At 35.5% G+C, this 16,400-nt stretch overlaps 1 protein-coding gene across 3 annotated transcripts in view; it reads left to right on the top strand.

The window, feature by feature from the left end:
- CCAR1 (cell division cycle and apoptosis regulator 1) overlaps positions 1 to 15,070 on the top strand; it is a 50,036-nt gene extending 34,966 nt beyond the window's left edge. For all 3 annotated transcript variants that reach the window (XM_006889008.1, XM_006889007.1, XM_006889009.1), the window contains 9 exons: positions 234 to 425; positions 5,184 to 5,423; positions 5,779 to 5,890; positions 8,681 to 8,763; positions 9,872 to 10,018; positions 10,887 to 11,007; positions 11,374 to 11,559; positions 13,702 to 13,907; positions 14,651 to 15,070. In XM_006889008.1, the coding sequence (XP_006889070.1) occupies positions 234 to 425; positions 5,184 to 5,423; positions 5,779 to 5,890; positions 8,681 to 8,763; positions 9,872 to 10,018; positions 10,887 to 11,007; positions 11,374 to 11,559; positions 13,702 to 13,907; positions 14,651 to 14,710 (1,347 nt within the window). In that variant the 3' untranslated portion in view covers positions 14,711 to 15,070. The remainder of the gene's footprint in view (positions 1 to 233; positions 426 to 5,183; positions 5,424 to 5,778; positions 5,891 to 8,680; positions 8,764 to 9,871; positions 10,019 to 10,886; positions 11,008 to 11,373; positions 11,560 to 13,701; positions 13,908 to 14,650) is intronic.
- Positions 15,071 to 16,400: the final 1,330 nt, after the last annotated feature.

The raw sequence follows: 16,400 nt of genomic DNA, 5'->3' as shown, positions 1-16,400 counted from the left end.
GAGGAGAAGAAAATATTGGATGAGATGGATTGACACAGTGACTGGAATAATGAGGTTAGATGGGTCAGAGATAGTGAGATTGGCTCAAGATAGGTAGGCTTTAGAGCAGTTGTGCATAGGGACACAGAGGACTCAGTGGTACATAGCACACACATTATGTTCTTTTTTTATTATATAATTTGCCTGTGTTCTATACCTTGAGGTTTAGTGTGCCTTAAAATTTCAATAAATAGGAAGAAGAAAGAAAACGTCAAGAGGAAATGGAACGTCAGCGTAGGGAAAGAAGATACATTTTGCCTGATGAACCTGCCATCATTGTACATCCGAATTGGGCTGCGAAAAGTGGCAAGTTTGATTGTAGCATCATGTCTTTGAGTGTACTTTTGGACTACAGATTAGAGGACAATAAAGAACATTCATTTGAGGTAATAGTTTAGATTTATAAAAAGTTTGCATGTCACAGTTAATAAAAATATCTGGATGCTACTTCTAGGTTTTTTTTTATTTACAGTTCATTTGTATAAAGAAAACAGATGGTTTGTCTATAAAATAATTTCTTACAGAGTCATTTTTGCTGCCTGTTAGTTTATAGTATGTTTTAAATATTATTCTGTCCTGTAAATTGATGGGTGTTTTTAAGTTTTAAATTTGCTTATGGTTCAGTTCTTTTTTTTCTTTTTCTTTTTTCCCTTCCTAATAATTCATAAGTATTGGTATATTACTTTATTGCAAGATGTGATACCTATTGCCAGAAAAGTGATTCAATCAGTCCACTTTTTTAAAGTGTTTTAACAAATACAGTGGACAGATTGCTGATGAAAACTTTTATTAAATAGTCTTAGCATTTCCAAGTTTTAGAATCCTGTAAGAATCTGTTGAAAGCATTGACAGGTAACATTTAATAAAAATACACATACAGAAAATTTATGCAATTTTAGATTTATCACTGTACAGAAACTTGCTACCCATGGGACCATGAATAGTAATATATGTTTAAGTCTATTGTCAGAGATCCCTTCGAAGTCATTGAAAAGGAATGATGTCAGTTTAAAGACTAAGATGTGCCTGATTCAAGCCATAATCTTTCCAGTCTCCTACTTAAACATCTGAGAGTTAAACAGTTAATAAAGATGACAGAAGAGTGATGCCTATAAGTTGTGCTGTTGCAGAATCCAAGTAGTGAATATCCCATGGACTGCAAAAAGAACACATATGTGTTAGAGACAGTACAACCAGAGCTTCTGCTCCTTAAAGGACAAGGATAGAAAAGCTTAATCTCACCTACTTTGATCATGTTACTAGGAGAGGCTGTTTCTGGAGTGGGAGGGACATCATCTTGGCAAAGGTCAGTTAAGGAGAACACTCTCAACAAGATGGACTGACACAGTGACTAGCGGTGGGCTCAAGTGTGTGACGATGTTGGTGAGGATGGCACAGGACAGGACAGTGTTCAGATCTGTTGTTTGTATGAATGCTGTGATTTGTTCTTAACTCAGTGGCATGTAATGTAACAGCCACTGCTCAGGGACTTAAATTCTCTAGCGTAAGTGCTTTTCTCCTTAGATTATGTGACTCACTTTGTCAGCGTTCAGGTCATCTTTCACATACTGACTGATTAGAAAGCCCTTCATTGCATACACTCTTCTTATTCTCTGTGTGCCTTTTTTATTATTTGATTTTTATTTAATTATTTTTACTTCTCACTTAATTGGATCACAGATTTTTAATCTGTTTTGTTCACGGCTGTTTTTCTAGTGCCTTGTAGGGATTAAGCTAACTTGATTAAGCTTGCTTGGATCTAGAGAATATAATCAGAGAAAACTAATATGTGCACATTGTGGGAAAACGTTCTTAAATGTAGAATTATTTTGAAGAGCAAAGATAAGGATTAATGAGTTATTAGCAATATATTTGTCAGAGAAAACACTCTTGCTATCTAAGAATGCTAATATAGTTGAGATCTGGTAGACAAGATTGGTCAGTGAATAAGATAAACTGGAATTAGTCATTATGTTTTTCCACTTGTAAAACTTCTAAATTTAAGAAAAAACAACTTGTCAAATAAAAGCTGTAAGGACTACAAGTGGAAAGGATGCTCAGCCACTGAGTTCCTCTCTACCTGTCTTGACTAACTAAAGTTTTGACTAGTTCATTCTGTCACCCAGCACCTTCCTGCTGGGCAGAGAAGTGCAACAGTACTTTGAGCAGTTTGTGGCACATACACCTTTGATAAAATTTTGTTGAATAATTGAAGAAGTTCATTCATCATGAAATTATTTGTATTAGATAGTAAACATTGGGTTTTTGCTCTTTTTCCGATTTTTATACTAAAACTGGATTGAATGTGTTCTTTAGTTCTTTAAGCTTGAGATAAGCCAAGTCTCTCTATCCCTTTTGATTTCCTAACTCCATTTCTGCACACATTTTATAATAATATATTGCTTTGTCTTCTGGAGCTGACTTTTGAAATCTTATGTTCAGCGCTCTTATCTCAGTATTCCTTCCCCTTTCTCTTCTGATATCAGTTGTCTTCCTTCCCTGTCTCTGTAGTGCTGTCGAGTTGCAGGCAACTCAGCGACCCTATGAAGGAGAGTCCTCGACACTTGGGTGCCTTTCATTTTCTCTCCAGGTTCATAGGGTTTCTGGAGGCAAGCTATTATGGAAGTGGATGCCACTCCTCCTTCCTTGTTTTAATCGGGGAGCTCCACCCCACTCTCTGTCCGCATTGGGTAGCCAACCATTAACGCATTTGACACATCTGTGTCACAGTGTTCAGCCTCACAGCAACCACAGGTGATCACAGGACCGCAACTTGTACACCAGGGCTATACGACCTAGAGGAGCTCTGGTGGCCTAGTGGCAAAAAGCTGCACTGCAATCCGAGAGATTTGTGGTTCGAATCCACCAGATGCTCTGCTGGAGAAGGAGGGACAATCTCCTCCTGTATTAGTCAGATCCCATTTGACGGTACACAAACAAAAATTGGGGACTTAATCGATTATATTTGAGTTGCTTTACGTTTTCTTCACCTTCGATTTGAATCTGTTATGAATAGCTGATGGTCTAATTCTATAATCAGGCCCTGGTCAAATTTTGACTGTTGATCTCAGCTTCCGATTCAGTCTGATTCCTGTCTAACCCACCAGGTGATGTCTATGTCTATGGTAATTTGGTTTTTTGTAAAAATTCTTTGTCAGTTCAAATCCACCAGATGCTCTGCTGGAGAAGGAGGGGCAACCTCCTCCTGTGCTAGTTGGATCCGATTCAACGGTAAACAACAGGGGGGGGGGAATAAAAATTTCCAGTGAATAAATCATTCATCGTACAAAATTTAGTCACTTGATCTCCACCCTCATTTTTTTTTTCATGAAGACTGTATTTCCTGTCAGTCCAGCTGTTATTAATTCATCTGGATTGCATAAAGAATTGATGCCTTTGTATTGTGTTGGTGAAGAGTTTTGAATATATCATGGATTGTCAGAAAGATAGTCACAATCTTTTTTTTTTTTTTAGTGTGTGTGTGTGTGTGTGTGTGTGTGTGTACCGTCAAATCGGATCTGACTGGTACAGGAGGAGATTGTCCCTCCTTTTCCCGGCAGAGCATCTGGTGGATTTGAACCGTGAGCCTCTGAGACTGCAGTGCAGCTTCTTGCCACTAGGCCACCAGAGCACCCCTAGATAGTCACAATTTATCATGAAGGAAGTGTAACCAGAGTGCCCCTTACAGGCAAGGGTGGTGAAATGACTTCTAACTTTGGGGCATATTTTCAGGAGAAACCAGAAACCAACCAGTCCTTGGTGAGTGACTTACCACTATAGACCTGTTTGTGTCAGATACAGCAGTTGTTCATAGGGTTGCTGTGTGTCGTAGTGGCTCCTGGCAAAACATAGTAAAAACTATATACTTTTTTATGATTCTTAACAAAAATAATATTAAATAATAATAGTTTTAGCTTCTTTTTTCTTTTTATTAATTTTAATGAAAGTTTACAGAGACTTTGGATTTCCATTCATTCATTGTTGCAATAGTTGTAGCTTTTAAAAAAAATTACTTTTAATAAAAGTTTACAGAGACTTAGGATTTCCAGTCGTTCATTGTTGCACTTTTCTCTCTGCCCCCCTACCCCAAATTCACTTTTCTCCTTGAAAAGTAAAAGAAAAACTCTCATTGTTATGCACTCCCTCCCCCCAAGTCCACTTCACTATGCAGCCTTCATTCTGGACTTCTGTAATAACAGAATACTCATTCATATATCTCTTTTAAACAGTTCTCTCCCTCATCTGTTTCAATGCAATATACATCGTTACTCTCCTCCTTTTCTGTCTTCCCTCAACCCTGATGTCAGTCCGTTTTACAACAGTGGCCCTATGCCATATTTGTCCTTTTTTGACTGAGATATTTCACTCAGCATAATGTCTTCCAGGGTCATGCATTTTGCATAATATTTCATGAGTTCCTTGTTTTTCAGTACTGCATAGTATTCCATTGTGTGAATATACCAGAGCTTCTCTATTCATTCGATTGTTGATAGTTTTAGCTGCTTAAGGTTATGCTCATAAAACTTTTGTGAGGCTTCTAAGCCTCATTAGCATTAACTACTATAACTGTAATGTAAATATTTGATGGTACACAACAAGGGGGGAAAATTAAAAATTTGTAATAAATCATTCATTGTACAAAATTTTAGTCAGTTGACCGCCACGAACATTTTTGCCACTAAAGACTGTGTTTTCCAGCTATCAGGCCTCTTTGTATCCAGTTTTTAATTAACACAAATTAAAAGAACTAATTTAAATTTAATATACATGCAAATAGTTTGGAAAGCTTTCATTTAAAAATTTATACTGGATTTATTCTGTACTTATTAAAATTGGCTGTATTTAAACTTTTTTTAGAAATGAATTGTAAGAAAATATTTATTTTTTAAGTTTTATTTTGTGTTTGTGTGTACCGACAAATCCGATCTGACTGGTACAGGAGGAGATTGCCCCTCCTTCTCCAGCAGAGCATCTAGTGGATTTGAACCACAAACCTCTGAGGTTGCAATGCAGCTTCTTGCCACTAGGCCACCAGAGCTTCCTAAGAGATTTTTAAAAAATCAACTAGTACTCGCTTCAGCAGCACATACAACTATGGCAAGAAAAAATCGGCTGTCTTGATTTTTTTGTTTATTGTTTTATAGGTTTCATTATTTGCGGAACTTTTTAATGAAATGCTTCAAAGAGATTTTGGGGTCAGGATATACAAGTCACTAGTATCTCTTCCTGAGAAAGAGGACAAAAAAGAAAAGGATAAGAAGAACAAAAAAGACGAAAGAAAAGATAAAAAAGAAGAAAGAGATGATGAAGTGGATGAGCCAAAACCAAAACGAAGAAAATCAGGAGATGATAAAGATAAGAAGGAAGACAGAGATGAAAGGAAGGTCTGTAGATACTTTGAGCATCAGTCTAGTTGAATTTTTTTTAAATTCTTCATTAGTGAAGCTCACTCCTCCCTTTGTGTTTAGTCAAAACTAACTCATAAGAAAAAAACAAAACATAGTTGATCTTGCAGCGGGAGATTGCCCATCTTTGTTCTGCAGAGCTGCTAGTAGATTCATATTAACAAAGAGATGGTGGAGGCTCTGATTAGCAGTGTAACTCCCACACTATGCCACTCAAGTTCCCTGCTTAATAAACACGTAACATAATAAATAGAATGCTGATGTTTCCTCCCACATTTTAAATTTAACACTTAGTGAAATGACTTGTTTAATGTTAAGATATTTTAAATTGTAGAAAGAAGATAAAAGGAAAGATGATTCTAAAGATGATGACGAAACTGAAGAAGATAATAATCAAGATGAATATGATCCGTTGGAAGCAGAAGAAGCAGAGGATGAAGAAGATGGTATAAGCATTTACATTTACTTTTCCTTAAGTTTAAAAGAAATGTTTTTGTTTGGTTTGTTCCTATCCTTGAAATTTATGTTTTTCAGTATCTGTTTAGCATAGAAATGAATGTTTTGTAAATAGAAAAGTATTTTCATATGAGAAAATTATTCCTCAACATTTATTGTTAAAAATCATAGTTTTTGCTCAACTTTAGGGAGAGAAAAACGTCCTTCCTTACATAGTCTCTAAACTATGTTGTAAATGTATTATGAATGTATTCATGGACTGTATTATTTATATTCATTTCGTCCTTTGAAATATGTGTAAAAGTGAGTATACATACAGTTAAAAGACAATTAATAAATATTCATATGCACATCACCCACTCAAAAACCAGACCTTTGTCAAAGGAAGGATACTTTGAATGGTTTACAACAGATGTCCTAGCCATGCATAGCAGATGCCAATCAGCAAATACCACCTGTAAAGTAATAGCATACAATATGAGTTTGTGGCCTTATGATTAAAATAGTTAACCTTAAGAGATTTTTAATTCTAAGAATTTTTAAATTCTTATTTTAGGATTATGATTTAAGAGTATTTTGTTTACCTCTGGTTTTTTCTATCATAGCATTTTTCATTGAAAATATTCAACGAAAAATTGAAGGAATAGTATAGTAAACACCCATATTTTCAATAGCCTTGCTTTGGTAATTATTACTGTTTTGCCTTACATGCTTTTTCTGGGCATATGTACATTAGATTCATTAGAAAACACATAATTTTCCTTTTGAAAATAAAAACAGGAACTTAAATAATCACAATGGTAAAATGACAGTTCATTTTCTTGCCCTTTCCAATGACTACTTGTTTATGTTATCATGGTTTTACATTGTTTTTTCGTTATCTTGTTATTTTTTTAGAGTGTTAAACAGATACTGCTGAGGCCATTTTTCTACCTATGAAAATTATGTTTTTATTAAAAGGTTATAAAGGTTATACTGGTTTATCAAGGGAAATGAGAGCTTTTCTCATCACTCGAAGCATTAGACATTTTATTGGGAGAAATTTACAATCTGAATTATCCTTTAAAGTGTCAGTATTGATTAAACTTTATGACATTCTGTAAGTGGAATTAAATGATTTGTCGTTTTGTATTTGGCTTCACGAAGGATAATATTTGATTCCCACTGTAGCATTTATTAGAAGTTCATTCTTTTTTTAATGGTTGAATGTTCTATTTAGTGTGCACGTGCCACATTTTGTCTGTAACTTCATCTTGTGGTAGTTGGCTTGTTTCACCTCTTGGCTATTGGAAATGTTGCAGAGAAAACTGGTAAATAAGTATCTGTTTCTCTTAAAACTTAACCATTCTTAACTAAATTTTAAAAAAAAAGGAATTTAACAAATCTTTAAAAAAAACAACTTAACCATTCCTTTGGGTATATAGCTTTGAGTGAAATTGTTGGAGCATGTAGTAATTTTATGTTTAATTTTTTGAGAAATCACCAAATCATTTTCCACAGTTGTTGTTATGTCGCCTGCAACAATAGTTCTGAACCCTGTTCCATCTTGGGCCAGTCTCACTGACTCCGAAATGCCTGACTCCGTTGTCCAGTTATGTGTCAGTCCATCTCATTCAGGGGTCCTTCCTCTCTTGTGTTTTCTATCCACCCTTCTAAGCATGATGTCCTTCTCCAAGGACTGGTCCCCCTGACTTTGTACAGACCTTCAAAATCCTTGCCTCCAGGGAGAAAGTTGGTTTCACACTCTCCAAGACAGACAAGTAGGTGAATCTTGCAATTTCTTCATACCTTCATCAGACACTGTTGTTTTCCATCTGTTCAGTTATACCCAGCCTAGTGGGTGTCAAAAGAGCTCTGGTTGCATTGTGTATAGATGATGCAGTGTTAACTCAAAAGTGGTGTTTCTTTGGGAGTTTGGATCTACCAGCAGCTTTGCAGGGAAGAAAAGGAGCACTCTCCCCTCATACGGTTTACAACCTTCAGAAACCCTCTGGTCAGCCGTGAGTTGGTTCCAGTTCAAGGACAGTGAGTTCATGTTTGAGGACAGGTGAAGTGGAGTATTTTGAAATTCTTTTTTTTTTTTTCTTAGAGCATTTTGTCATGTATTTATTCATGACATCTTCTTTGGAGAAATGCCTCTACTGGTGCTTTACCTCTGTTATTTTTGTGGGGTTTTTAAAATTTATTTGTTTTGGGAGTTCTTCATATTTTCTGGCTGTTCCACCCTTGTCAGATACATGATTGTTTAAGAAAATCTGCTCCTAGTCTGTAGGTTGTCTTGTCACTTTTTTATTAGAATCTTTGGTGTACAGAAGTTTTACATTTTTCTATCTAGTTTATCTTTTTTCCTTCATTGTCTGTTCTCTTGGGCTTATGAAGAATGTGTTTCTGGAGTGCTGTGTTTCCTTTTCCGAGTTTCGTGGTTATATCTCACTGTTTTGAGTCATTTTTTCTATATGGTAAGGTAAAGGCGGTCAAACTTTTTGTCATGTGGATGTACAGTTGTGCCTGCCCGATTTGTTGAGATTTGTCTTTCCCTGTTGAATAGATTGGCATCGTTGTTATAAATCACTTGACAGTAGTTTTACAAATTTTTTTCTAGGCTTGCAGTTCTCTCTCACAGATCTGTGTCTCTTGTTATACCCGTACAAGTGTATTGTTTTGGGCATTTAAAGTTAATTCTTTTCAAAATTTCAGTAATAAGTATTCTTAATCTTAACAGTCATTGGCAGTATCTGTAGTATTAGTAAATTTTTGGTGGCATTATCTTTATTTTATAGATCGAGATGAAGAAGAAATGAACAAACGAGATGACAAAAGAGATATCAACAGATACTGCAAGGAGAGACCCTCTAAAGATAAGGTATTGTATGAATGTTGGATCTTAGTAATGTGATTCCCGAATCTTACATAATCAAGATGATATTAAATATAAAAAGTCATCTTCCTTTGGACAAATAATGCCATTAAGGATCTCTTTAAAGTGATTAAGAACAAGTGTGTCACGTGTTCTCTATCTCTTTAAAGAGTGTCACATGATCTAAGCGAAAGTATTTTTCTCCTGAGGAGGTATTGGTGGATTTGAACCCCCAGGCAGGCACAACCTTTGGGTCAGCAGCACGACTTCCTATGCATCTTGACACCAGAGCTCCCCTTAAGCCATAGTGTTTTTAGTTCTTAGGTATCTGAACATTGGAAATTGAATAAAGAAGAGCATACAAAAAAGTAATGCCTTTGAAGAAGAGTATTGAATGTCCCTAGACTGCCAAAAGAACAAGCAAACCTGTCTTAGAGGAAGTAGAGCCACGGTGCTTTTTAGGGCAAGAATAGTAAAACATCATTTCATATTCTTTATGCATGTTAACAGGAGGGACCCATTCTTGGAAAAAGGCATCCTGTAGGAAAAGTGGAGAGTCATTGAAAGAGGAAAAGATGGATTGACATAGTGCTTATAACTGTGGGCTTGTGCCATAGTTCAAACAGGATAGGGCTTGGTTTCACTGCGAATTCATAGACTCACCAGCATCTAATATTATGTTAAACATCACACATCTATGAAGTTTACTAGTTCTAGTGTGTCACTGAGTACTGGATACTTAGTTGCACTGTCAAGCCAAAATTGGTTCAGATGAACCAGCTGCTTTGAGGGAAAATAGTAGGTAGTCTGTTCCCTTATAATTTTAAAGCCTGTAAATATAAACTGGAAGGTCAGCTATGACATGATTCTGACTAAACAGCAGTGAGGATCTTTTTTGGGTGTATATCTGTCTGTATGTTTGCTGCCAGTAAGACGAAAATGTCAGTTCTTTCTAGCTGGGTCAGATCTTTACCTAAAAGAGAAAAGTTTTCAAGATTAATTGTTTTGGCTATTTAAAGTTAATTTCTTTTTTTTTATCTTTTAGGTAAAGATCATTGTAAAAATTATTGCTGTTAAATGGATACAGTCTCTTTTTTTTTTCTTTTTTTAATAGGAAAAAGAAAAGACTCAGATGATCACAGTTAACAGGGACCTGTTGATGGCATTTGTTTATTTTGATCAAAGCCATTGTGGTTACCTGCTGGAAAAAGATTTGGAAGAAATTCTTTATACTCTTGGACTGCATCTGTCTCGAGCTCAGGTATCTTGTGGAAAAAGTGAAAGTACTTTTTGGTAACTATTGAAAAGGAAAGGCAATATAATTCACTCCATAGATACTTCTTCATCTCTTTTAATGTCTTTTAAATTATAAAAGCAACATAGAGTGATTTTCAGATGATCAAGCAACATCAAAATGTGTAAAATGAAAAATCAAAAGTTCTCTTTCATTAGTTTTCAGTACTCTAATTACCGTAGAATTTTCTTAGTCTTTTTCTAAGCAACTCGTATGTGTGGTGGTTCCTTTTTTATAAATCATAAAATTATTTTATACATATGTTGTATAATATTTTATAGTATAAATACACAGGGATTGACTTGACTAGTTTCATGCATGCTAGTTTGTTCTTTTGAAATCTTGCAAATCTGTATTAAATACTGTGCGTGTATACTTTGTTAAAATTTTTAACAGTGAAAAGTTTTTCCAAATGATACTTTGGTGGCTGTTTTTGGTAAAATTTTGGGAAGGAATATAAAATTTTAGTGGGGGGTGTAATTTTTAAGAAAGATTTACAGGAAGGTTGGGTTTTCCTTCATTGATTATTGTACATTTTCTTCATCCTCCCTCCCTTCCTCTTTTCCAAGGCCACTTAGTAGTGCACCTCTTGTTCCAGATCCAAATGATACTTTAAATTTTAGATTTAAAGAAAATATTTAAGCCACAGCTATTGTGATGAGTAGGGTTAGGTATCAGAGACTCCTCCTTTGCCCTTTCCTTCTTGATTCCTTGTGACACCTCTGAGCAAGCCAGAGCATTATATAGAACAGTGTTCTAAAAATAAACCAATTAGTACCTTTTAATTTTTTCTACTTTATTATGTTTATAATTTGTTTACTTGCTTACATAATAGGTAAAGAAGCTTCTTAATAAGGTAGTTCTTCGTGAATCCTGCTTTTACCGGAAATTAACAGACACCTCGAAAGATGATGAAAACCATGAAGAATATGAGGGATTACAAGAGGATATGCTAGGTTTGAGTATATTATTTTCAGATACTATTTGTATATCTTTTCAGATATTGATTTTATATTTGGGAGCTCTGGTGGCCTAATGGTAAGCAGCAGTGTTGCAATCCTTAAGGCACACAGTTCAAATCCACCAGCTGCTCTGTGGGAGAAAGATGGGCATTCTCCTCCCTGGCAATTTACTGCCTATGAAAACCCACTAGAGAAACACCTGTTGAGTCAGTTCTAACTCAGCAGCACACAACAATAATAGTATATATTATTTAATAATTAAAGGAGAAAATATAGCCATAAATAAAATCTGGTATCCTTTTTTTTGTAGCACACTTTTAATTGGGTGAAATTAAAATATAGTGTTTTTATATATTTTAGGAAATAGGTTGTTACTTCCAACACCAACAGTGAAACAAGAATCAAAGGATGTGGAAGAAAATGTTGGCCTCATCGTATACAATGGTGCCATGGTAGATGTAGGAAGCCTTCTGCAAAAACTAGAAAAGAGTGAAAAAGTAAGAGCTGAAGTAGAGCAGAAGTTACAATTACTAGAAGAAAAAACAGGTAAGGCACAACACTGGCTGTTCTAGATACTGGGGAATGTATATGTAAAGTATGTCACCTGTGTAACTGCTTTTGACTATTTCCATTTCAGAATATACAGTGGCTTGCTTTTTAAGGACTCATCTCAGGTTGTCAGCTATATTCTTGGGTTCCTAGGTTCTTTTGCATCCTTCTCCATCGTTCCCTAGTGCCACGTGACACTTAACTGTTCTGAACTCTTTGGTGTATACAATCATCTGAGGATGGAATATGGCTATGAATAATACTTAGTTGGAACTTAATTGAATATTCAAGTATGTTTTATATGTGACTGATGAAAAATAGATATTTGTAGCCATTTTAAGAAAGTTTATTAGCTTATTATTTTCCTAGCTTAAATTTTGTTTTTGTACTCTAGATTAAACTGGAATTTTTTTTCTTTTTTTGTTTGTTTTTTTTAATTATTATTAAATTTTATTAGTTTCAATGAACATTCACAGGGATTCTGGGCTTTCACTCCTTCATTGCCGCACCATTCTCTCCACCCTCCTCCCCAGTGTGTTCTTCTTCCCCGCCATCCGAATGTCTGTTTTAATTGTCCAATTGCCCACAGTGCTTGTCAAAGTCAGTTCTGATTAATCTCATTTGTCGGTGTGTCCTTTGCCATTCCCTATCACTCCTCCCTGAGAGAGACTTCACTTCACCCTGAGTCATAAGGAAAAGGGGATGGCGTATTCTCTTAGCTACTTCCTGCTGAAAAGGGACGCTGTGGGTTTCAAGGTGAAGATCTTCTCTCACTACTCTAAAGGGCCCCTTTGGCAGTAGGAAACACATAGACTATTATGGAGATTGATTTTGGAATTTAGATGCACTCATTGATTGTGCTTGGCCGTACATGTTCATATCCTTGAAGATGTATCATGGGGGTGTTGCAACCTAGAAGACACAAATTTGACTAACAAGTTATAAGTACATGAGTCAAAAATTATGGAAAAGTAAAAGAAAGGATTCTTTCATTGTTTTACAAACCCTCCCCCAGGTCCCCTCCACCATGTAGCCCTCGCTCTAGACTCCTGTGATGACAGAAGTACCTAGTCATATATCTCTTTTAAACAGTTTTCTCCCTCCTCTGTTTCAGTGCAGTATACATTATTGAACCCATCTTACTCAGTCTCTCCCCAACCCCAAGGACAGTCCCATTCTACAACAGTGGCATCATGTAATATTTGTCCTTTTGTGACCGGGATATTTCACTCAGCATGATGTTCTCCAGAGTCAACCATTTTGAATAATATTGCATGAGTTCCTTATTTTTCAATGCAGCATAGTATTCCATTGTGCGAATATACCACAGCTTCTCTAGCCATTCGTTTGTTGATGGGCACTTAAGTTGTTTCCAACTCCTTGCTATTGTGAACAAAGCTGCAATAAACATGGGTGTGCATATATCTGCTTGGATGTCAGCTATGGTCTCTTCAGCGAATATTCCCAGTAGTGGAATTGCTGGGTCAAATGGTATCTCTATTTGCAACTTTTTGAGAAAGCGCCATACTGCTTTCCACAGGGGTTGCACCATTTTACACTCCCACCAACAGTGAATCAGAGTTCCAGTTTCTCCATAACCTCGCCAGCATTTGTTGCTTGATGTTCTGTTAAATTTTGCTATTTTGACTGGGGTGAGATGATATCTCATAGTTGTTTTAATTTGCATCTCTCTTAGGGCTAGAGATTTTGAGCATTTCTTCATGTGCTTGTTAGCCATCTGAATGTCTTCTTCAGTGAAGTGCCTGTTCATATCCTGTGCCCATTTTTCTATTGGATTATTTACCTTTATCTTGTTGTGGTGCTCAAGTATTTCATAAATTCTGGATATAAGTCCCTTATCTGATATGTTATTACCGAATACTTTTTCCCAGTCAGTGGCTTTCCTTTTTACCCTACTGGAGAAGTTTTTGGATGTGCATAGGGATTTGAGTCTTAGAAGATCCCATTCATGTATGTTATCTTCTCGGCCTTTTGGCTAAGATCAAGTGTAGTATCTGTTCTTATCAGTTTAATATCTGATACGTTCTCTATCCGAGGACAATAAACTGGAATTTTAATGGAAAAAATAATAATATTAGTGGTGGTTTTTGTTCTGTTTTATTTCTTATTTTGGAACAGAGGAAGATGAAAAAACCATATTAAACTTGGAGAATTCCAACAAAAACCTTACTGGTGAACTCAGAGAAGTTAAAAAGGACCTTAGTCAGTTACAAGAAAATTTAAAGACTTCTGAAAATATGAATTTGCAATTTGAAAACCAATTGAATAAGACAATCAGAAACTTATCTACAGTAATGGACGAAATCCACAATGTTCTCAAGAAGGTTGGACATACTGCATTATTGAAGTTTGTTTTAGTCTACTAAATATATTTGGTATTAGGGTTTTCACTTTAATGCCCTTAGTTTTTCTAAGAACAAATAATAGCATTATATCATTTATCCCTTTATGTTGATAATGAAAAGTGATTGCCAAAAATTGTGTTAACCAAGAATCTAATTGGGATACCAGCTTGGTTTATATGTTGTTGGGAGATTCCTTGGTGCGTGCTATGCTATCAAAATTAATTTCTTAGTATTATTTATCATTGCGGGGGGAATGGGTAGCTAATGCCATTGTGAGAGAGCTCTGGTGGCCTAATGGTAAGAAGCTGCACTGCAGATCCGAAGGCAGGCAGTTCGAATCCACCAGCTGTTCCACAGGAGAAAAATGAGCAGTCTTGTCCCATATGATTTACTACCTCTAATAACCAGCATGGAAGGGGAGCTATAAGTAGTTTCTGACTTGTCAGCATACAACAATATCATTGAAATGTAACTTAGTCTTCTTCATCTTCAGAGAACAAGATAAGAAAAGAAAATTTGCAGAGCAAGGAATATACTACTGTTACTCTCAAGAGTCTCAAGACAAATTTGTTTTGTAAAATATACAAAAATCTTTATAGATTTGAGAGTCTTCTACTTTGCTACAGGGCTAATATTAATAAATAGTAAAATGTGCTATCTGTGAAATTATTTTCTTTTACCTTAGGTTTAAAATTAATAAATTGTACTCTTATCTATTATAGGATAATGTGAAGAATGAAGATAAAGACCAAAAATCCAAAGAAAATGGTGCAAGTGTATGATAAATACATGAAGTAATGAAGAATGATGTTTAAATATGTAATATATAAAATCATGATAAAGGACTGTTTGAAAGTGATGCATGTTTGATTCTAGTAGTATAAATATGTTAGTTCAAAGATGTATAAAGTTTTATGAATGTGAGTCTGCTTTTGAAAATTGCTTGTAGTTCCTAGCATTCAAATTATTGAACACTCCTTGAGTGAAATAATTTTGCATTGTAAAATGTTTTAGGATGGACTTTGTTATAATTTTAATCTCAATAAAGTTCATCGGTTTAATTCATAGTAGTGTTAGTTTCCAAATGTCTTTAATTAAAATGCATAGAAAATTTTAACTGTTTGTAGAATTACTACTTTATAGTCTTCCATTTAAATTTTTATTTAAGTTTATTTAATATAACTTTTAAAACATTGGTGTTAAGAATTTAAATAGTCTTGATTTTAGTGGTTACTGCTTTAAATTAATTGTTTTGCCTTTCTAAAATAGCACCTTTATTGCTTATAATTGAGATTGTGCTATCTTTTCAAAGCAGTCTATGGCAAATGGACATTTTAGTGTCAAGCCAGTAGGTGTCAGTATGGCAGCATTTTTTATATATACATTCTTTATTTTTTTCCTATTTTTTAAATTATTAATTTCAATGAAAATTTATAGAGACTTTGGATTTCCATTCATTCACTGTTATACTTTTCTCCCCTCCCAACCCTCCTCCCGCCCAATACACTCCCCTCTTGGAAAAGTAAAAGAAAAAGTCTTTCATTGTTTTACAATCCCTCCCCCCAGGTCCACTCCACTATGCAGCCTTCACTTTGGACTCCTGTCATGACAAAAATACCTAATCACATATCTGTTTTGAAGGTTTCTCCCTCATCTGTTTGAATGCAGTATACATTATTTAACCTATCTTTCTCAGTCTCCCCCCAACCCCATTGCCAGTCCTGTTTTACAACAATGGCACCATGCAGTATTTGTCCTTTTGTGACTGAGATACTTCATTCAGCATAATGTCCTCCAGGGTCACCCATATTGAGTAATATTGCATGAGTTCCTTGTTTTTCAATGCAGCATAGTATTCCACTGTGTGACTATACCACAACTTCTCTATCCATTCATTTGTTGATGGGCACTTAGGATTTTTCCAATTCCTTGCTATTGTGAACAAAGCCACGGTAAACCTGGGTGTGCATACATTTGCTTGGGTGGCAGTTATGGTCTCTTTGGGGTATATTCCCAGTAGTAGGATTGCTGAGTCAAATGGTATCTCTATTTGTGACTTTTTGAGAAAGTGCCATACCATCTTCCACAGTGGTTGCACTATTATACACTCCCACCAACAGTGAATAAGGGTTCCAGTTTCTCCACAACCTTGCCAGCATTTGTTACTTGCTGTTCTGTTAAGTTTTGCTATTCTGACTGGGGTGAAGATGATATCTCATAATTGTTTTGACTTGCGTCTCTCTTAGAGCTAGAGATTTTGAACATTTCTTCATGTGCTTGTTAGCCATCTGAATGTCTTTGGTGTAGTGTCTGTTCACATCCTGTGCCCATTTTTCAATTGGATTATTTACCTTTATCTTGTGGTGCTGAAGTATTTTATGAATTCTAGATATACGTCCCTTATCTAACATGTCATTACCAAATATTTTTTCCCAGTCTGTGGCTTCCCTTTATACCCTGTTTGAGAAGTTT

Source organism: Elephantulus edwardii, unplaced genomic scaffold (genome assembly GCF_000299155.1).
Source record: "Elephantulus edwardii isolate Elephantulus edwardi_28Jun2011 unplaced genomic scaffold, EleEdw1.0 scaffold00074, whole genome shotgun sequence".
Classification (NCBI taxonomy): domain Eukaryota; kingdom Metazoa; phylum Chordata; class Mammalia; order Macroscelidea; family Macroscelididae; genus Elephantulus; species Elephantulus edwardii.
This window is presented reverse-complemented; position numbering and strand designations above follow the sequence as displayed.